We start from the raw sequence: 22,503 nt of genomic DNA, 5'->3' as shown, positions 1-22,503 counted from the left end.
GAGGCCTCCTGAGGCCTGGGCTCACATATTACAGAACCTCACTTCCAGCACATTCTCTTAGTACGAGCAAGTCACGGGCCAACCCAGATTCAAGGCTAGGAAAATAGATTTCCACTTCTTCCTGGGCAGAGTGGCAGAGTCACATTGCAAAGGAGCCCATGTAGAAAGAGAGAAGAAGTTTATCGTGGCCATGTTTGCATACAGTCTTCCACATCAGCTTATTGCCTGGGCTAGGCATTCCTTTTCTTCACTTTTGTCTGCCCCGTGCATGTCCTGGAAGGCTAATCTCTACACAGTAGATCATCTACACGCCTCTGCCCTCTGACATCTGGTTGGGTGTGCAGGTGGAGGGCAGGAAAGCTGTGTTCTAGCTCTCCATCTCTTACTGGGCTCTGTAACACAGTTCACTTTCCTTCCCAAGAAAATTGAAGACATCAGGTACGCTCTCACTCAGATCCCCACGTATCTATCAGATGTTTCACTATTATCCTTAACCACCTCTGCTCCAGTTTCAGAGAATGTTCAAGACAATCCATTTACCTGTCCCCATGACCCTTCCTGCCTCCTCTGGGCTGGCATTTCATTATTTCTCCCTCCCGTATATGTATCTTCATTATTTTCTCTCTTGGGTCCTTACCCTAAGCTTCTAACCATGCTTAATCTTTCCTGTATTTTCCTTCTAGTTACTTTTCACTTCTGTTTTTTCTCTTTTGCATCTAGATTTTTAAAGAGAGTTACTTACCTTTGCTGCCCCCGGTTGTTTAGCTCCCAGAGACCTCCTAGCTGTAACCAGCTTTCTGCCTTGCTGAGGTCATTCATGGGCCATGACCTGCCTGGACCTCTCTATCTGGTGGACAAAGCTGACCCCTCATTCCTTCTCAAAACACTCTGTTCCTTCACTGTCTTGACATTGTAGCTCCTGGGTCTTCCACCGATGCTGAGCATTCCTTATCTGGGTCATATTTACACATGCCTCTTTCTTTGCTCAACCCCCTTTATCTTTCTCTAACAGTCCTTGGAATTTTATGTTCTATTCCTAAAGAATTTAGATAATTTCTTCGTACTGTAATTTCGTTGCCAAGTATCCGAAGCAACCTTTTGTACATAGAGCAACTTCACTTTTGTGCTACCATTTCCGTGTCATTGGGAGGAAAAAAATGATCCAACTGGATGAAATGGTCAGCATGGTCAATTTCTCACATGAATAGGTAGTATTTGTTTCATTGCATATTACTCCCTTGGCTGGCAACTGGCAAATGTCTTCCAACAGTAATTATGTGCACTCTGATTTCAGAAGAATTGAAATGGAAAAAAAAATCATGTGTCTTAGAAACAGAGACATTGTAGTGTATATGGTGATCCTCATGAGGCTCTCCAGGGTCTAGGCTCCACCTACCTCTCCAGCCCAGTCTCTTGCTACTATAGTGCACCATTAATACACCAAACTGGTGGAATTTCCTTCTCATATACCATGTCCTTTTGTGCCTCTTTTTTCTGTTGTGGTTCTTTCTGCCAGAATGCTGTTCTTCTATTTCTGAGTCATCCTTGAAAGATAACTGACATGGATGCATCTTTTGAGGCCATGTATCACTTCCTCCCAAAATCCTTCACTGACCATTTCCCGCCCTGTGGTATGTTTGATGCCTCTTCTCTAGGCTCCAATTCCTCCTAGTATCAGTTCTGTCATGGCATTTAATAAATTATGAGTGTATTGCTAATTCACTTGTCTATTTCCCTTCATTATTTTCTAACTTCTTTACTGCCAACATTTAGTTCAGAGCTCAGCACTGATTGATTCAAAATAAATATTTGATGAGGAAATTCCCAATACCTTAGAGCTGATGAAATACGTACTATAATACAAATAAAGGCCATAGCTGGGGCTTCTGTTCTAAGTGAGCTTTTGGCTTCACTTATTCTTCACTTAAAAAAGTCACTCTTGCGGGGAATAAATTAGGAGTTTGGGATTAACATATATACGCTACTATATATAAAATAGATAATCAACAAGGACCTACTGTATAGTACAGGGAGCTCTACTAATTATTCTGTAATAACCTATGTGGGAAAAGAATCTAAAGAAGAATGGGATGACCCAGCAATCCCACTACTGGGCATATACCCTGAGAAAACCATAATTCAAAAAGAGCCATGTACCACAATGTTCATTGCAGCTCTATTTGCAATAGCCGGGACATGGAAGCCACCTAAGTGTCCATCGACAGATGAATTGATAAAGAAGATGTGGCACATATATACAATGGAATATTACTCAGCCACAAAAAGAAATGAAATTGAGTTATTTGTAGTAAGGTGGATGGACCTAGAGTCTGTCATACAGAGTGAAGTAAGTCAGAAAGAGAAAAACAAATACCGTATGCTAACACATATGTATGGAATCTAAAAAAAGAAAAAAGTTCTGAAAAAGCTAGGGGCAGGACAGGAGTAAAGACGCAGATGTAGAGAATGGACTTGAGGACACGGGGAAGGGGAAGGGTAAGCTGGGACGAAGTGAGAGAGTGGCATGGACATATATACACTACCAAGTGTAAAACAGATAGCTAGTGGGAAGCAGCCGCATAGCACAGGGAGATCAGCTCGGTGCTTTGTGACCACCTAGAGGGGTGGGATAGGGAGGGTGGGAGGGAGGGAGAAGCAAGAGGGAGGAGATATGGGGATATATGTATATGTATAACTGATTCACTTTGTTATAAAGCAGAAACTAACACACCATTGTAAAGCAATTATACTCCAATAAAGATGTTAAAGAAGAAAAGAGAAAACAAACAATAAACCAGTTTCACTTTATCTTCATCTTAGATACTGAGAAGCTTGCTGAATTTCTAATGTCTAAATAATTTGGCCATGGCTATCTTTTCAAACTCCACAGTAGACAACCTTAGTTGAATACGAACTGCTACTTCCCTTTAGCTTCTTCCTAGAGTTTGAATAAATTCCTGTCAAAAATCCTTATAATGTATGTGGTTCTAATGATCAGTTTGCAAAATAGCTCATTTGGAAAATGTGAAATGAGGAACAGTGTCTCCCACCTTTGTCCCATGATGTGATTTCAGTGAGTGTATGTTCTTGCGTGATGAGCAAATGATTGTCATCCCCAAAAGTCTCAAGGGACATGGATGTCATCTTAATAAAGAAATTAAAAGGTACATCTTTTCATGAGAAACCACGTAAATTCATGACCTGTCGCAGAAAATAGTTCTCTAATTGGTTTTGTGTGGTGGTGCAGCGGAATCGTTTTCCCTAGATGTCACCCCAGCGAAGCACCACTGTACATCATTGTCAACAGCTAGCGAAATCTCCCTGATAAGAGGGGGAGTATAATGTGGTCATTCTCATAAAATAAAAAGTTGGTTCATAGTCCACTCTTCCAATGAATATTTTCAGCTTGACATTTAAAAAACGTCTATTGAAGAGCCAGCTAAACATGGAGATCAAAAGGTTATAGTTATGGAAAATTTCTTTTTTTTTTTTTTTTTTTTGTGGTATGCGGACCTCTCACTGTTGTGGCCTCTCCCGTTGTGGAGCACAGGCTCCGGACGCGCAGGCTCAGCGGCCATGGCTCACGGGCCCAGCTGCTCCGTGGCATGTGGGATCTTCCCGGATCGGGGCACGAACCCGTGTCCCCTGCATCGGCAGGCGGACTCTCAACCACTGCGCCACCAGGGGAGCCCGGAAAATTTCTTTAAAGTTCCAATTTATCTCATATTTCTTGACTGGGCATTTCTATTTCAAATAGTCAGATAGTTGTTCTGAATTCTCTTGGATGTGTTTCTGTACAGCACCAAGTATCTGAAATGAAAGCATCAGAATTCAGGTTATAATGATCCAGATGTCAAACTTCTTGTGTATAAGACATCAGAGTGAATGATGTATTTTTTTTTTAACATTTAGTGACATACTTGGCATCATGTAGCTTCACCTTCCTAAAAGAAGTAATTTTGAAGGAAGTGAAAAGGCTGTTGAGTTAGTAAACGATCATTTGCAGGTTATTCACGAATGCTGGGGTTAATATCTTAAGGCCCAGCCAACTCCTAAAAAAGGAAGACAATGAAATTATTGGTAAAGAATACATTAAAAATTTTGACCCCATTTCAAATTTACTGCTCATAAGGATGGTTTTATATATATGTATATTTTTTTGCAAAAGTGAGCCTCATTTTGACATTTATATTTTAGACAAATGAAAACTCTGAAATTCTTTAAATCAATATATCACATCAGCCGCTGATAGCTTTCTTCTCCCTTCTGAAAACACAGCAAAGGATATTGTTTCTACCTTGTGATCTTTGTGAACTAGGCAACTTGCTTGTTGACACTTGGCATTCATTTACATAAAACCACACTGGAACAAAAGTTATTTTTGTTCCAAGAATCCATGGCCTTTAGAATAACTTTTCAAATTTCCTTTGTTAAGAAATTTAAATTCATTTTATGAATGTATATGTGTTTTCCTAACTGTCTGATTAAAGATTACAAAGAAACTCTGGTTTTGCATCTCACGTTAGCAGATGGTAGACAGATGGTTTAAATTAATATTAATTTTGGAAAACTTAGCTTAAATTGTTTATACTGAAGATTAAAAGTTGGAAAGCCAGCTAGCATCTCCAGTGTTATTAGTACTTCCAAACCCACTCAAAAAGTAAAATCCAGAAAATCAAAAGGTCTTACTCAGCAATCCACATCTTATTCAGATAAGAGAGTCGGTAAAGCATAATGCCTTGATGTTGAAGAAAATCCAAATGAGAAGGAGAAAAAGAAAATACAGACCCCAGAGTGTAAAGAGTCTTGAAAAGAGTGAGAATTTTATCTACAAATTGCTTTAAACTAATCAGTAATGATTTTTTAAAAGAACCTGTATGCAAAAAACTGTTTATTAAAAAAATATTAAAATTGGTTGCTAACCAGACACAGTTTTCTACATTTAGCTTTTACTGTTTTTATTTGAAATTAACCTCATAGTTTCTTCCCATATCCTTACCCCCAAGGTGAGATAGAGAAAGATAGAGAGAGGGAATATATGTGTAGTTTTGATGAATTCTAGATAAAAACTGTAAAGTACATGAAGCCTCTACTTCAGTAGGCCAATAGCCAGTGGCTTCTGCTGCCATGGCAAAACTGAATACAGTTTTGCCTTTCCACTTAGATTTTGATGAATATAGAAAATTGGTAAGAAAAAAATTCAAAATATTCTCTAAAAATTATGTTTTACAGACTGAGCCTTTTATACATTTTCTGAATTTTACTGACTAATTTAAAATAACTCTGTAAAGATATTTATAAGCAAAATCCTTTTGTTTAGTGAAAGGAGAAAAGTATGAATCACCACCTGTGAAAATGCACAGCCTTGCCTAAAATTATATCTTTTGCAAAGTAAGAGAATTCACTCTTTTTTCAATTATTTGTCAGGCAGATGCTGGCAATTTTATTTAATTAAGCTGCCATGGTAAAGCAGGTGTCATAAAATATGCCCAAATCCAATTGATTCCTTTTTTTTCTTCTCCGGGGGGAAAAGAAAACCCAGTTTACTTTGTAGATACAGCTTTAGGGTCTGACCAGAATGAGTAGTCTCTTCTAGCTTTACCCTCATTCCTAGATTGGCCCACCTTATTAAATAAATTAAGGGGAAATAGAGTGAATACAATTCAAGCCATACGATTTATTTTTAGAAAAAGAATTATAGCACGTATATTCATGTACACTAAAAACTTAAACTCTGTTTTAAAATTGTACAACAAAAAACATTTATCCTGTTTCTAGGATTAGGTTGAAAATTATTCAAAACTTTATCCTAAATCTGGTACCAAATTGAATTTAATTTCTGTGATGCTGTTTGAGTTACCATAAATAACAAGTGAGAAGTTGTTCATCTAAGAAAGCTTCACACACACACACACACACACACACACACACACACACACACACAGGAATGATGAGGTGAAGAGCTAAGTATAGATGATTCGACAAACTTTCATGTCCAATTATTTACTGTTTTCTAGAAGACAAATAAGCATTAAAGTTGTAGGATCATCTAAATTTCATGTGTGTTCTTGGAAAGGGAAGACTTATTAATGCTAGCATTGAATACTGCCTACATATTACCTTTAATTAGCAGGAGTCTTAAAGCAGCCCTCCAGTGAGAAGGAGTCAGCACTGTGTAAGGAAAAGAACAGTGTGTGGGGACTGTCTTCTTGTCTAGGCTCTGCCACTAAAAATGGCGGCATGATCTTGGCTCTTAACTTCTCCTCACTTTCTTTAGCTGATAAATGCTGGAGAGGGTGCAACTAGGAATCTCCAAGATCCATGCCAGTTTGGAGAGACAGACCACAGTATGACTCTGTTCCTCAATGTGCCTTCTTATAAGAATCACTTGAGGGACTTGGAGGTCCCACCTTCAAGCCTTCTGAATCAGAATCAGGAAGGAATCTGTATTTTTAACCAGTACCCTAAGTCTGGACTGATATATAAAAATGCCAAATGTCACGTCCTCAAAGAACCCTTGTTGGTAACTCCAGGCATATTTCACTTCCTGTTGCCCTTACGTTGTGTTCCCACCTCTGCTGTATTACTGTCCATAACAATACAATGATTCCTTTACATCTTTATCTCAAAAGGAAAGATCCAACCAAGTATCTGGATGTCAATAAATGTTGAATGAATGCATGAATGAATGGATGAAAGCGTGATTGGATGGGTTCTAGTTTTGAAATCCTCTTGCGCTCACAAATCAATATGAGAGTTTGGACGTGTTACTAAATCTCCCTGAGCTACTATTTTCTCATCGATAAAATGAAAACCTTGGTATTTGTGATTTGTTGTTAGTATTGAATTAGACGTTCATTTGTGAGTACCTGCTTTGTACCACATCTTCAGTTACTTGAGTTAAAATTATTGTATCCAATCAAAGCTAAGATAATACCAAGTATGAAAAAGGTCTTTATGCAGTGTAAGTGATCAGTAAAGGAGTAGCATCTTACCAATTTGAGTTGCTTCTTTGTTTTCTGATTGTATTATTGGGGAAAAATATGAGAAGTGTTTAAGTAATGAATTTTGAGACTATTTAAAAAATAATTTAAATATCTTGGTAGTTCATTAAAATAAAAATTTGAAGAATAAACTATCTTTTTGAAAGTCATTAAGAATTTCAGAATATTTAACTTCAAGCTTCTAGCGTTTTCCCACCATCTTCCATTTTAAAAGGAAATATGTAGTGGAATTTTGAATCAAATAGATTTTTATTGTACTTTGAATCTTTTGAGATGTGAGTTATTAAGGTCTTTCTAATTTTGATTAAGATATTCTCAAATTTCAGATATCTTGTTTTGTTTTACTACCACATGAATTCATATTCTCATTTATTTCTTTTAGGAAATTACATAACATTTATCCTGGACCCTTTCCAGTACCAGTCAGTGGTAAAAAATCAAAAATTAAGCTTTCAAATGTTTACTAGTAAATTCTTAATGAGAGTATTTTCTATCAAAAAGATGATGACATATCATGACCTGAACGACAAGATTCATACTAGCTATCAACTTTTACGAGGGAAGCATTTGGACACACTGATGGAAAACGCAATGCAGACTCTAAAACAAGTTTTTGGACCACAACTCTTAAAAACCACAAGTTGGGACACGGAATATTTGTTGACATTCTGCAGCTCAGTAATATTTGAGATGACGTTTACAACCATGCATGGAAATGTTCTCGCTGACGATAGGAAAACATTTATTACTGAGTTAAGAGATGATTTTTTTAAATTTGATGGCAAATTCACACATTTAGCATCAGGCATACCCATTGAGCTTCTAGGAAACATCAAGTCTGTTCGAACGAAACTTATAAAACAATTGACAACAGAAAACTTAGCTAAGTTTCAAGGATGGTCAGAAGTTGTTCAAATGAGGCAAGATATCCTGGAGAAATACTATATGCCCAAGGACACTGAAATAGGAGGTAAGAAACTTCTGAATGATGGCTTGTCTAAAATAAAATAATTTACAGTAGACCTTTGAAATAAAAATACAAAATGGTGACCTTGAGAATTTTTATGCTCTTTCTAATTGGCTAATGATAAAATGTTTTACTCTGAAACAACCCTTTGTGATAATTGATTTTTTTTTTTTTTTTTTTTTTTGCTGAGATGGTAATGCAAGATACTTAACGGGGATAATGAGAAAGAGTATAACTAAGCTGCATTTACTCCTCTTATCTCATCCTCCCTCCCCTCCCCCACCACACACACATTACATTTTAAACTATTCTCATTAAGCAGAAAATTAGACTTCAGAAGCCTATTGGTGCTCATTAGCATGCACTGATCCTTGGCTGGGTCTGTGTCCTAACATCTTTTAATTAGCACACTGCAAATCTAATCAGTGTAATAAACGCTATTAATCTTCCTTTTCACTTATTTTCTCCCAGCACATCATTTAGGCTTGCTCTGGGCCTCTGTGTCAAACACTGTTCCAACTATGTTCTGGACGATGTATTACCTTCTACGGCACCCAGAAGCTATGGCAGTGCTGCGTGACGAAATTGACCATTTGCTGCAGTCAACAGGTCAAAAGAAAGGGCCTGGATTTTCCATCCACCTCACCAGAGAACAATTGGACAGCCTGGTCTACCTTGGTAATTTATTTTTATCTGTTATGAAGAAAAGAAGGTACCTCTCTGCAAAGTCAGTTTATCACTCAAAGCTGTTTACCAAGAGGTGGAGGACACAGCTGCCTAATTGACATAATAACACCCATTTACATCAATTATAAATTATGTAGTTTATAGCTGTAGATAGTCTCATTGCATGTAAACATTAAGGCCTAGGTAATTAACTATGCAAGGTATGCAAAAGGCTAAACCAAAGCTTTGCAATTATTTTTTTAAAAAAAGGTTTATGCCTATTAAGTCACTAGACTCTGAGCATCTGTTGGTGTGTTAATGCTTTCCAAACGATGCTGGGTTATCTTAACAAGAAAGGTATTCAGGATTGAAAAAGAAAGTATTTCAGACAGACAAGTTGTGTGCAAAACACACTTATTCCTCCCTAAAATGGTGTCTATATTTTCAGGCAGAGATTAAGATGTATTATACAGCTTGCAGTGTATGATTCGCAAAAATGTAGTAAGAGTGATTTCCACTGGAAGTTCATGATTTAAACACACTTGGGTAAGAAAAAAAAAACAAAAGGAGGGAAGAAAGGGAGGGAGTGAGGGAGGGAAAAGAAAAAGACATAACTACAAATTACTTCATGTGAAATGTCAATATTTTATAAAATAGTCACTGGTTCATGAGATATGCATGGTCACTATTTCAAATACGTTTGAGGTCAGAAGTGACTAATTTACTTTTCTTTTTCTACGTAGGCCTGTGTGCCTGTAACAGTGAGCTTTTGATAACAGTGGATTCGCCTTTTCCGGTTTTGATAAGACCACTCTCATTATGTGAATGAATTTTAATTCCCAAAGTTAAATTCCAATCCAACGAGTTATTCTCTGCTTTGTCTGTATTGACATTTCATCCTGTGGTTTCTTTTACTGTACACTACTCCAGGGCCCTTTGGACAAATGTAGGAGCAAGTCTTTATATATCTCTGTTGCTTTCCTCATTTGACAATGTAGGCAAGTATTTTAGCCCATGTTGGTCTCAATTTTTTCCCTTTTAAATATGCTCCAGGTTCTTTGATGGGAACTTCTGGGGGCAAAGGCCCTACAGGTCTTGATCAGTGTTGACCACCGGCTGACATTAAGAAGAATGGCCCCAAGTGTTCTGGAGATTGTTCCCACTGGTTAGGATAAGACCCATCATAGGCAGTAGCAGGAAGCTTGCCTTGTAGTGACAGTTGGCTCGCTTATTCAGTCACGCCGTTTCTAGCACACATTATCAAAGTAATTTTATTTATTTATTTTATTGGAGTATAATTGCCTTACACTGTTGTGTTAGTTTCCGCTGTAGAACAAAGTGCATTATCAAAGTAATTTTATATTTGCTTGGAGAAGGAAAATAATCCCAGCATTATTAAAATACAAATATTATTTTCTTTTTCTTTTTAGAATGACTGGGGACCAAATGCACAAACTTTGCATAAAGTTCCGGGTAGTTGCTTTCACGTAGACACACAGTATTTTCTGGGTAGAAGATTTATGTTTCCTATGAATATCAAGGTTGCATTTCCCATTTCTTCAAGTCATTTCAATTGCATTTTATGAGTCAGATAATGTATACAGGGACGTAAAGCAAATAACTTTAAGGAATATGTGTTTGTGTTCAGAACACAGTTATAAACTCTTAAAATTTAGTTGAAATTCATCAACTCTCTGTTTACTCTTAACTTCTCACTATTGAAAGAAAAGACCATTTTAAAATTGTGGTATTAAAGCAGACAAGTTTACATTTATTCAAGCTAAAGAAATGGCAGGCTCCAGAGCCGTAATCGGGTCCATTTAAGTCCATCACTAGAGTAGAGATTTTCATCCAGGAGCCCTCAGACATTTACAGCTCACTTATCATCAACACATGACCATCACCAATCCCAACTGCCTGGAGACCCACCTGAGTACAGGAAGCACCTTCAGCAATCTAGAAGGTAGACCCCGTTCATCACAACCTCGGGTACCAGCAGAGGCCAGTGGTGTTCATTACGAGAATTGAATCTTCTAGATAATAGGGTCCACTTTTTGCTTTCTCCAGATAGACGGTTTGAAGCAGCGTCTATCAGACTGCATCTTCAATGCAGATTGAAGCAAAGTTTTATACGAATCAGACTCACAACAGATAACCTCTGCATCTAGTCCTAGCTCTATCGTGAGTATTTCTCTCTATCAAAAGGGTATGAGCTATATGAGGAAAGGCAAGATTTACAGAATTAAATGCTTACAGTGCACTGCATGGGATGAGTGTATGTGCCTCTCATCTCCTTAAAGAAAGTGGTCTATGTATTCTAAGTACAATTTCTTTAAAGAAAGATATCTTGAATTTTTATTATTCTAAGAAAAACGGATGAAAGGAATGCTGCATTTTTTTTAAACCAGGAAGGAGAATGTTGATATTGGTAGAGCAAACAAAGGGAAAGGAGTTTTTTTACAGAGATTTTGCATGTCATTGCGCATTGATAATAAAGCGAAGTTGGAAAGGAAAGTTAGAGTGCTGTAGAAACCAGTACGTTATTCCTAAACAAAAATGATTTCTCTTGTTTAGAGTGATCCTTGAAGACAGAGCCCGAGGGGGCATAGGCTTATCGTGATGTGATCATCGTGCACATATTATTGACAGTCGTGGCCCAATCCTATAGGCCTCGCATGTGTCAGATTTACTCTGACATCAGTATACACACAACATCAGCAAAACTTAAAACGTATAGCATCAAGTGGGCTTTTAAATATCAAGCCTGTTAACGCAATTCAAAGCAATAATCCGTTGCAAGAGGCTGTGATGGATTTATGCTTTTTTCCAGTGCTCTTGAGCATCTTTCTTTACAACTATTCTACCCCTTTTATATATATATATATATATATATATATATATTTATTTATTTATTTATTTATTTATTTATTTATTTAAAGTTTTTTGCGGTACGCAGGCCTCTCACTGTTGTGGCCCCTCCCATTGCGGAGCACAGGCTCCGGACGCGCAGGCTCAGTGGCCATGGCTCAGGGCCCAGCCGCTCCGCGGCATGTGGGATCCTCCCAGACTGGGGCACGAACCCGTGTCCCCTGCATCGGCAGGCGGACTCTCAACCACTGCGCCACCAGGGAAGCCCCTACCCCTTTCTTTTAGGTAAAGAAAAACACAACTATATTGTTTTATATATGGAACTTGTTATAAAGATTCTGTTTACCAGGTCCTCACTAAAATTGAATATCAGTGTTTAGTAAAGGTCTCTACAATTAAATATAAATTTAGAATAAGATAATATATACAATGGGGTTCAGATAACTGTTACTTGGGGCCTAAATTTCCATAGGAAAAGTTGCTGATAGAATGAAAATTTGAGAAGCTCTAAAAGAAAAGTAAGAATGTTTTTGTTTTCCCGGAAAGAAGAACCTGGGGTAGAGGTAGGACTTAGAACTACAGGTTTCCAATATAGGAAAAAGAAAAGTAGAAAAGCTGATTCAGAGAGAATATAAGAAAAAAAGGTAATGTGAGAAGAGAAAGTTCTCAAAATTGAAGTTTTGATAAATGGATAGCAAATAATCTCATTGAGTACTACTTCTTACTTCAAGATGTTCCTGAAAAATGTATTGAAGTAACTTAAAAAGTATGGGTTCAACAAATGTTGTCTATTGTTTTCACCAAAATGATGTTTAACCTCAGTGCCATCCCTATGATGTTTATGTTGTTTTCTTCATTTTCAATTATTTAGGAACCAAGTTGGTATTATCATTAGACATAGTCCATGTTAAATATATTAATGACTTCAATATTTCAAAGCAATTTTATGGACTTATATGATCTTCTTTAAGATACTGGGGGACGGGGGGAACTATTATTTTGTCATTATTTTTATAGATGAGAAAATTCTCAGGGTGCTAAATAACTTGGCTAATAAGGTCATGGAGGTAAAGGCGAGAAGCAGGATTTTAACTTGGGTTTTCTGGCCACGCTCACGCTTTTCCCCTCAAACCTATCTGATACCAGAATTTTTGGAGTCTTTTTTCATTGTCCACACAGAGAGGGGAGAGGAGTTCTTTGTATCTTGATTCATCAGAGCCAGCTGTGATATGCACATGATTAGATCAGAAAATGTGGGCTAGATGGTATAGTGCTAACTGTATTCTTAATTTCAGGATGAGACATTATGATAATATTCATAATTATTATTTTACTATGTATCAGGCTTTTAGTAGCTTATTTAATGATCATCAAGTACTAGCTCATATATATATATATATATATATATATATATATGTAAGCACAAGTGTAGCTTATCTAATCCCCAAGTATTATTATCTTCATTTAATTGTTGGGTAACAAGGTGCAGAAAGATTAGTTAACCAACCCAAATCGTACAGCTAGATAGTGGCAGAGCCGGAAATTGATGCCGGCTCTACCTAACTTCAGCGCTAACCTATAAATGTTGTCAACTCAGGGGAAAATGCCCTAGAAATGTACCAGAGACTCTGCCCACTATATTTCACAAGGATATGTATCACGATTTCTCAAATGCAGTTGGGTTTGGGGGTGAGGTTGGGGCTAGAGGTTCACATCAGAATTTTGAGGGTTTTTTAAAATAAACTTTTTATTTAGAATAGTTTTACAGAAAAATTACAAAGAGAGTTCCAGTATATCCCCCCTCACACACACACACAGTTTGCCTTACTATTAACGTCTTAGTGTGATGTATTTGTCGTAACTGTGGGTGTTATTTTGAAAAAGCTCATTCACTATTATAAAATAATTGTGTATTTGAAAAATTAAAAGTGTCTGTAATTTAGACAGCAGTCGTAAAGTTTAACAGAATCCTCTTTTCCAGTGAGGATATACAGGAGGTAAAAATTCTACTTCATGTTAGAAATTTCTAACTGGAGGAGGAGAGAGAGGTATCTCCCACAAAGCGTACACCAGAAATCAGGTAGTGAGAGTTTTATAGGTAACATAAGGAGACATTGGTTAAAAAGTGAAAAATACTAATTTGGCTGTTTGTCAAATTTTCAGCTCGGCACAAAACAAAGAGGGCTACATAATGCAATGAATGGCAGCAACAGGAGTTGAAAGGATTGAAAGGGAAATTTAATAAGAATCCAAATTATGGTACTTAGGTCTAAAAATCAACTGCGTAAGAAGAGAATGAGGGAATGTGTGGCCCAGCAGAAGAGGGTGGTTCTCAACCTCCGTTGCTCATTGGAATCATCTCAGGAGCTTTAAAAAGTACTCAGACCTGGTCCCACCCCCAGAGGTCATGATTTCACTGGTCTGGGGTGCAGGCTGATGGCGTCACAAGCTTCCAAGGTGACTCTAATGTGCAACCAAGGTTCAACACCACTAATTTAAAGGGTTTAGTTAATGCAGTGGTTCTGATGCTATTGGCCGGTTATGGAACATTTATTGTTTTTTTAAACCACCTCGGTGATTGTAATGAGCTGTCAGAGTTGATCACCTATAGGATATCAGAAAGCTTAACACAAGTCCATGGAGAGATATTACTTCAAACATCTGTTGCTTGTCTGCTTCCAACAAAATATTAATAGAAGTGTGGTATCTAGGACGGAGAGAGTAGTTCCTCTCTACTTTTCCAACTGAAATCGCACACCCAGCTCTACCACATTTTAAGAGGCATATATTGACTAATTGAATTAAAGACTAAAGGCCATATCATCTCCGATGGACAATTAAAAAACGGCATGATAGTCATCTTTAAATACTTTTAAAGGGCTGTTATGTGGAAGAGAGATTCAATTTTTTTTTTTTTTGCCTTTGTGTTTTCTAAAGGGTAGAAATTTAAGGGAGGAAAATTCAGCTCAGTATGAAAAATAACTTGCTACCAAAATGGACTTTCTGAATGCCATCATTGGAGTTATCCAATCAAAAATTGAACAGTATCTTCCCCAGGATCCTGGATAGCATTCCTGTGTATATGTACCTTCTGACTTAACACCTAGATTGTAGTGTCTGTGAAGGCCAAATCCATACTCTCTGTTCTGTTTTTCCACCAGCAGCAGTGGCCCAGTGCCCTGAGCAGAGAAATTCCTTAATAGTACCTTTATTGACTCTATGAATGTGGAATTTACATTTGTGTATTTTAGCAGTAAACCAAAAGCCGTGCCTGCAGCGCAGAGTGAAAGTAGGCATTCGTACCAATTCAAATTGGTTTTTAACTTTACTTAAAATACACAAGTGTTGAGCCAAAAAGTAGTTATTTGGCTTCAAATTGTCTGATGACAACAGTGCCTTATTTACCTTCTCACCTGTCCTGAAGGTGGTTTTGTAAAAACTCGCATACACATCTGGAGGCTCACTCTGTTTCCTCACCCTCACCCTTCGCACACTACCTCCAGAGCCCCCTTTCCCTTCCCTGTCCACCTTCGTTTTTCAAGACCATCGGCGTGTTCAGCCCCAGCCGACTGCAGCAGGGTCTGGCTGCTCATTTCACTGCAGCCACTGCCGCTATCCACTGATCACCATGGCTAATCAGATGGTGTGACGGTCTGCACCAATCGTTAAGATGTGACCCAAATTAACAGTCTGGCCATGTCACACTATATTCATTCCACATATCCAGACATGGCCTAAGTGTGAGGCAGAAATTTGGATGTGCCTATTTGTGGTTGCATTGTAACATGCATTATTGATTGTCGTAAACGGCTTCAGCTCTTTAAATCTGCAAATGAGAATCATCTGTCAATTAGTACAGCCAGAACTGAGCTATGAGGGCAGAAGAGAAAGTGTGTATATTCCTTTTTCTACCAGCACTTCCTTTCCTTTGCCATATTCCTTCCCCGTCACATTATAAAGCATCTTAGCTCAACATACTCCCCAGCTTTTTGCTTAGAAGGGATACTTAATTGGAATATTTTTATATCCTGCAAAGAGAAACAAATCTCCCTAGCCAAGTGAAGAAGACAGGGCAGGCTTTGAAGTGTAAGTTCATTGTGGGAATTCTGTAATCCAGGTCCCTGGTGATACTAGTCAGTAAAGTTCAGTTCTTAATAAAACACAGGCAGCCTTATCTTAATCACAATTGCAATTGTTGGCACCTTGCAGTGCCTGGTGTAAATTACCCCCCAAATATTTGCATTCTTGATAGCCATTTTTCTACAATGCGTTTAGTAAGTAGAGGGTCCTATTACCTGCTAAATGTAAGTATAAATTAACAACCCATTATGCACAAGTTTTATAAAACATTTACAGATAGAGATCATGTTTAATTAAAATTAACTTGCATATGAAAGCCAAGTGCACTAATGATCACAATGACCTTTTATTACCTGCAGTCCCTTGTTTTGGCTGGAATGATTGACAGCTTGCTGTTTGGCTACCATGTTGAATTTCAGCTGACAAGACTTTTCATTTTAACTCAATTTGCCCGCCTATCACAAGCTGGTGGCAGGCCAGACCCAAGTCACCCAGCTTTGCCTCAGCAGCTTGCTCTAGTTCTCATTAGTACGCATTTATTCAGTGGAAATTGGAAGACAAATGCTTGAAGGCATGTGAACTAAGTATAGCAAATTAGGTTTAAAGACTGAATATTTATAAGTGTATGGAAAGTTTTTTTTTTTTTTTTAATTCTAGAGCGAATTGAGAACTGAGTGCTAGCTTTGGTATAAAAGAAATGAAGATAGAAGGGGGGAAAGAAGATTCTAAGAATAACAATACTATCAGGTTTTTCTTTCCATTTTGGAAATATGTAAAATCTCTCTGACAACACCTTATCAAACCAACCTGGCCTCTCTTTCGTGGAGTGCTTGCACAATGAAGTTTAGCACCTCGAGTGTGAGAAGGGGGGAAAAAATGCGGGTCATGTTCATCTGTTGCTTGGTTATCCCTTGGTATGTTTTCAATTGCCTTGTTTGTTCGGCAGTAGCACAGAAACAGATGTTGCTCCGCCATGCAGGGTAATTTACTGTGCAGCATGGAAGGCCTCCCAGGGCCCAGCTGGTCTGTCAGTGGCACTGGCTGGTGTCTGCTCAACTATGACAACTACAAGTAGAGGCTGCAATTTTTTTTTTTATTGTGCAGTTGTCATTCTTCTCAACGTATATATAGCCCTGCCTGCATCCTTCCCGGGGCTGGCGGCAAGGCTGTGGCTTTTGTGTCTGTACGTTGTAACGCAGAGCCACGGAAGCTCCCCTCTCCTCTGTGGATAATAATGCCCCTCATTACTTTTGTCCTCCGATGATTCTCAGCATGATCGCTGCCATCCAGAGCCAACCTCGGCTCGCGCACATAACCGGTACTGGGAGGTGAAACAGATTTGTCATTTATGACCTGACCGCTAAGCCACACTTTGTGCTCCATTATTGTGATTAACTTCTGCATAAGATAGGCTTGCCCAATTGTCATTTGTGATACTGCAGTGGGCGCAAGCTGCCACCCTTTCCGCGAGCATGTCAGCCAATGGGATGTGGCCGTGTCATTCGGATGCCTGCCCTGTCACCGTGGCCACCCCACAATTATTTTGCTTTTGTATTTTTTCTGCCCACACCCGTCCTGGACCCGGTGGGTGCACAGCACTGCTGCATATGTCAGCTACCATTTCACACCACAAGCTAAAATGATGTTATGCTGCTGTTGATCCAACGTGAGCCACAGCAGTACATGGGAAGCCGACCCTTGCTTTTCACCATAGAAATGTTGGTCGCTGGTGTCCTGCCAGCTGAAATCCGTCGTGTCAGGTGCCTTGTGGCTATCTGCAGTGGAGTCCATGTTCCAAAACCAAAGTTCTCTTCTGGCCCTGTCACCAACAAACCGATTTGACTCTGCCTGATTATAATAACGAAGGCAGTCCAAAAGAATATGCACAGCCTCACTGTACGTCAGATCGAATCACCACACTGGCCACACAGAGCTGACCACAGCCTCATTTCTTTAGACAAATGCATGCTTAGGGAAAAACCTCCTGGGAGAAGGTCCCCAAAGCTACTTGATAGCCCTATGCAAGCTGTGCATAGATTTCAATTTTGGGGAGATAGCATTTATTTTAATTTTTGGCTGATGCAAGCCCTCACCGACCTGCCCGCCTCTATAATCTAATAATTGGTTATTCTACATTTCAGACCTTTGCTGAACACTAAGAAACTGGCCTCGTGTGTGTGTGTGTGTGTGTGTGTGTGTGTATGTGAGAGAGAGAGAGAGAGAGAGAGAGAGAGATTCTAAATTGCAAGCCATAAATACAACCGTTTGTTACCATGTGAAGGGGGAAAGAACGCTCAATTTGGAGCTCTTTTTCACATTGCTGATTAGAGAGAATCAAGCTTTTTATTCTAAGACCCATTCACGCTGGTGAAAACATAGTCAGTTTTGATTATGAAGGCAAAGATGCAGACCTAGACAGGAGCTACATGCTGATAATGCATGCTATCAGAATGATTTATGCAAATTATGCATATTATTCCCAAAGGAATTCCTCCTCAAACTGCCAGGATAAATTGCCGGAAATTAGCCATAAAATCTGTCCTGCTAGGAGCAAAAGGTGAAGGCCACTGGGAAAGCAAGGACATTCGGCTTCTGGAATCTTCCAGGGTATGATGGTGGCTGTTATTTTCCCTGGATGCTGGGGGAAATACGGTTTTCTTCTGATTCCTATTAAAGTATTTTCCTTTTGAAATTTTTCCAGCAAATGCTGACTCACATTTTATTTACAACTAGCATAAAAGAAATTAAGTGTTAAGCTATCTCAGAAAGCACTACTACAATTACTTTACTATTAACTGCCTAAGTGGTTAGTAAATGCCGAAGCCTGGCTTTGAAGGCATCACTGTTCCGAAGGTTGGTGAAATAACCCACCAGTGGTGTACTTTAACTGGGATACGGTTTTAATTTCCAGTGTGTATGTCCCAACACAGACTTCCTCTCTTGCAGATCATTCTTTCCTATGAAGTTCCTAGTTAATGACTTTCTGCCCCAGTACAGCGCTGTTGTCTCCTGCCTGTGAAATGCCCCAAGCTTTGGGGGCTGGGCCACAGCGGTCTCATCCCTCCCCTCCTCACTCTCCCATTCAGAGCCCCCATTGGCTCCTTCCTGGTGCTCAATGGATTTGATTGGGAAAGGATCTCCCTGTCAATCACAGCTATTGTTTATGTGCTTTAATGGCAAATTGAGAGCACTTTTCAGGAGCGGTCACATTTTAATAAAATGTTGCTTGCTTGTTTCTTTCAGAAAGCACCATTCTTGAGGTCTTGCGGCTATGCTCCTTTTCTGGCATCTTTCGCGTCGTTCAAGAGGACTTGACACTACACTTAGAGAGCCAGGACTGCTGTCTGCGAAAGGGAGACTTTGTAGGCATCTTTCCTCCCGTCTTACATTATGACCCTGAAATCTTCGAAGCTCCAGAGGTAAATATAAACATTAAGCCGGTAGCGCTCCCTCTTAGATACTGCATGCACAGTCCTTTCCCTCGTGATCTTTCTCTTGCCATCTTGTTCCAGAAAGAATTTGAGAGAGCTTAATGACTCCTGTTTTTCCTTCCAATGGGAACATTTTCCTATTTACTGAAAGGTTTCCTTAAGGATCTCTCTTTCAGAGGTTTCACGATCTATAAAGAGAAATACGGCGATGAGACTAAACTCTAGTTCCCTCAAATGAAATGAACGTTGATACCTTGATGGACACTATTCACGTTAGGCCTAAATTAAGTTTTGCTTGGCAGAGAATTATTAAAAACCATGGAGGGCTAGCTATTGACAGGTGGCTTAGAGAATAACTAATGACTCTTCTGCTAAGTGTTTCCAGAGTGGGGTTGACTGTCCCAGAGTCAGATACCGTCCTTGCCAGAGTTAAGCTCATCTGCTTTTTCACCTCTTACTAAAGGTATGTGCCCCTCTTGATCAGTTAGGACGGCATTATGAACTTGAGATTGTAAAGCTGCTACTCACAGGTAAAGCTCTGAGGGTAATTGTGTCATCTCCTTGTATTTTTTTCTGAAGCTGGAGTTAATGAATATCAAAGACTGGAAATTAATCCACCTTGGCTCATCCCTTAATACCACTTCAGAGGTTCACCACCTGCATGCAAATCGAGCACAGTCATCTTCTGCCTGTGCTTCTCCGGAAGTCACGTTGTGGCTGCAGTGGTTTTTGTATAAAAAACACCGTTTTTCAAAGGGAAACTTCTGTGCTCTTTTTGAGCAGTTTAGAGCTGAACCACTTTTAAACCCAGTTTCTAAGATGTTTTTCAGCCAGGCTGGATTAAAATCTTGTTGAATTTTGGAAATGAATAAGAAAAGGACAGACTTCACATACAATGAGATAATGAGCATTTATTTCATCAGCAAAGACAATTTTTTAAGTGAGGGGAGAAGGTACATATGGTTTCTATGTATTTCAGAAGAGGCGTTATGTGAATAATGATAGCAAATCAGAAGTAGGGTATTGGTGAGTGAATGAACATTTTTGCAGACAGCAGGCTTCATCTCCACATTTGTAAATATCAAAAAAAAAAAAAGAAAGAAATTCCACACGTAACTAGGTGGTCAATAAGTAAAGCAAGTAAATAGCTAATATTTGGAAAATATTTTAAAATTTAAAAAATTTCATTTCTATCTACAATTTTCAATTTAATTTCTGCTTAGTATTTTTATTATGTGGTTATCCTGCTAGTTATCAGGTTTATTATTCATGTCACAATAGTAAAATCAACATTAAAGTTATCAAAAAATAATAAATGTTTACCAAATCACCACTACTGTTAAGGTCTTAGGGATCCTCCTATTCTCTATCCCCAACCCTGCCGCCATGATGGAAAAGCCCATGAGTTAGACTTTTAGGAATTTAAATATCAAAGCTAAACATTTGAAAGTGTGTCGATTTATACTTTTCCTGTGGCATGCTAAATAGCAATGCCCAAACTTTACATAATAAATAGTAGTCGGACGGGTTTGCCTCATACTAAATCAGTGGGAAGAACAAAATTGCAGTATTGTGAACTCTGATTTTGCATCATTAGGGCAGCTCTAGCTTGAGTTGATGAGCATTCTCTATTATTTACTAGACTTAACATTAGCCAACTATGCCTGACTAATGTTAAAACCAACTAGCTAATTTTTGCTATGGTATTGTTTCCTTGAAACTAGTTGTGGAATGCTGATAGTTATTGGCACAGAAAAAAAATGGTATAGTTCAGAACCAATTTTATATGATTTGGCAAGGCCTTATGTAATCATTCATTCTATAAACATTTACTGAGCACCTACCACTCTCAGGCTTATGGATTGATTCCTTCTGTTCTTAATAACTTAGGATGGCAATAAGTAGATGCTATAGATGCTCGTGTAACAGATGCCCGTCCAAAAACAATCATGCACTAACAGTAAAAAAAGAGAAGAAAATTCTGGAAAATTCCATCCTTGGCCTTTGTCATGGACAGCACTGTCCCAGGAGCTCATCCGAAGTTCATACTCCTCACTGCCTGACTTTTGTACCCTACAGATCTTGAATGAGAAGACCAGCCCTTAGATATAGAAAATAGCCAATAGCTCTTAGGCTAAAATCATGAGGAAGACCAACTCCAGATATAAGTATAGTTATTCTCAGAGGACGTGGAACCTGAGGTGACTTAGTGGAACATTGGTTCCCTCCAACCCAATGAGGCATGGTTTCAGGATGTTCAAGCCCAAGAGACGCTAGAATATTACATTCTAGAAACAGGTTATATCTTCCTTCACCCAGCTCTCTATTGTTGAATGCCTCTCTTGTCCACCGAGAGACTGCAGGTGACGCCACAATAATCCCCCTTAATCACCTCTTCTTGGTCCCTGATTCCCACCTCATTCCTCAGAGAATCTGCCGCTGCTCACTCTGTGGCCTGGGTGTACCTTTGTTATGGGGCACATCCCACAGTATTTTGCAATTACTTGTTTGCCTGTGCGTCTGTATAGTGTAAGTTCCAGGAGGGGAGAGACCTTGTCCTTACCTTCTCTGAATTCTCAGTGCCTGGCATGCAGGAGAGTACCCATAGAAGGAAATAAATAGGAGGTGCTGATGGATGAATGTTCTGAAAGTGAAAATATACTTCAGTTAAAATGTTAAATCACTACAGATACTGCACATTCAAATGTGTACTGGGCCTAATTAGATCCAATAGATGAGGTGGCTTGTGTGTAAATATAGCAATACTATCGGGAGTGGTAAGGACTCTGGTAAAAGGACAGCCCAGGAGGCATCTAAGGGAGACCATGTGGCTACTTTGGAGCCAACCCTCAGTCCTTAACAAGCATGTAGACCTGATGTGACCAAGTCATTTTTATTATTTTTTTTAAACTTCAGATTTCTGGGTGAAGCTTAGAATTTTTAAATGTTTGGAGAAATTAAGTTTAAAACACAATGTAGGCTAAACAAAAAATGTTTGGGAACCTAATTGGGCCTATAAGCTACCAACACGTAAACTGTGTTAAGAATTATTCTTTTTCTGAATATGAGTTCCTTAGCTTATTGTAACGTTAGCCAGTCAGGTGGCACGTGCTGATGTGGAAAACAAAATTGGCACGTGAAATTAAAACAATGAGAGAGAGCAAAAGGAAACACCTGTTCCCAATTCTCTTTTCTTCTTTCTGTGTCAGTCTAAATGCTACCCAAGAAAATCTAGATGATCTCTTAATTAACTAGGAATGGATACTTTTTAAAAAATTTTATGAAGGCTTCTTCAAATTTGTCAATTGTCAGCCAGAATTCTAGCCACTGGCTCTCAAGTAATCAGTAAATGGTGATGATTACTTTTCTGCCAAAATGCAGCATCCAAAAATAGAGCTATGGAGAAGACCAGATCTATTGGTTGGTTTTTCTACGGAGGTGCTGAGGTATAAAGGGCTGGGCCATAGGGAAGAAACAGCCAACATTT

At 38.8% G+C, this 22,503-nt stretch overlaps 1 protein-coding gene across 1 annotated transcript in view; it reads left to right on the top strand.

The window, feature by feature from the left end:
* The window catches only part of CYP7B1 (cytochrome P450 family 7 subfamily B member 1), a 183,252-nt gene that overhangs the window by 155,822 nt on the left and 4,927 nt on the right, over positions 1-22,503 (top strand). Inside the window, exons 3-5 of the mRNA XM_081258105.1 lie at positions 7,387-7,974; positions 8,443-8,649; positions 18,829-19,004. Coding sequence (XP_081114231.1) covers positions 7,387-7,974; positions 8,443-8,649; positions 18,829-19,004 — 971 coding nt within the window. The remainder of the gene's footprint in view (positions 1-7,386; positions 7,975-8,442; positions 8,650-18,828; positions 19,005-22,503) is intronic.

Source organism: Mesoplodon bidens, assembly GCF_964165515.1.
Source record: "Mesoplodon bidens genome assembly, chromosome: 16".
Lineage (NCBI taxonomy): Eukaryota > Metazoa > Chordata > Mammalia > Artiodactyla > Ziphiidae > Mesoplodon > Mesoplodon bidens.
This window is presented reverse-complemented; position numbering and strand designations above follow the sequence as displayed.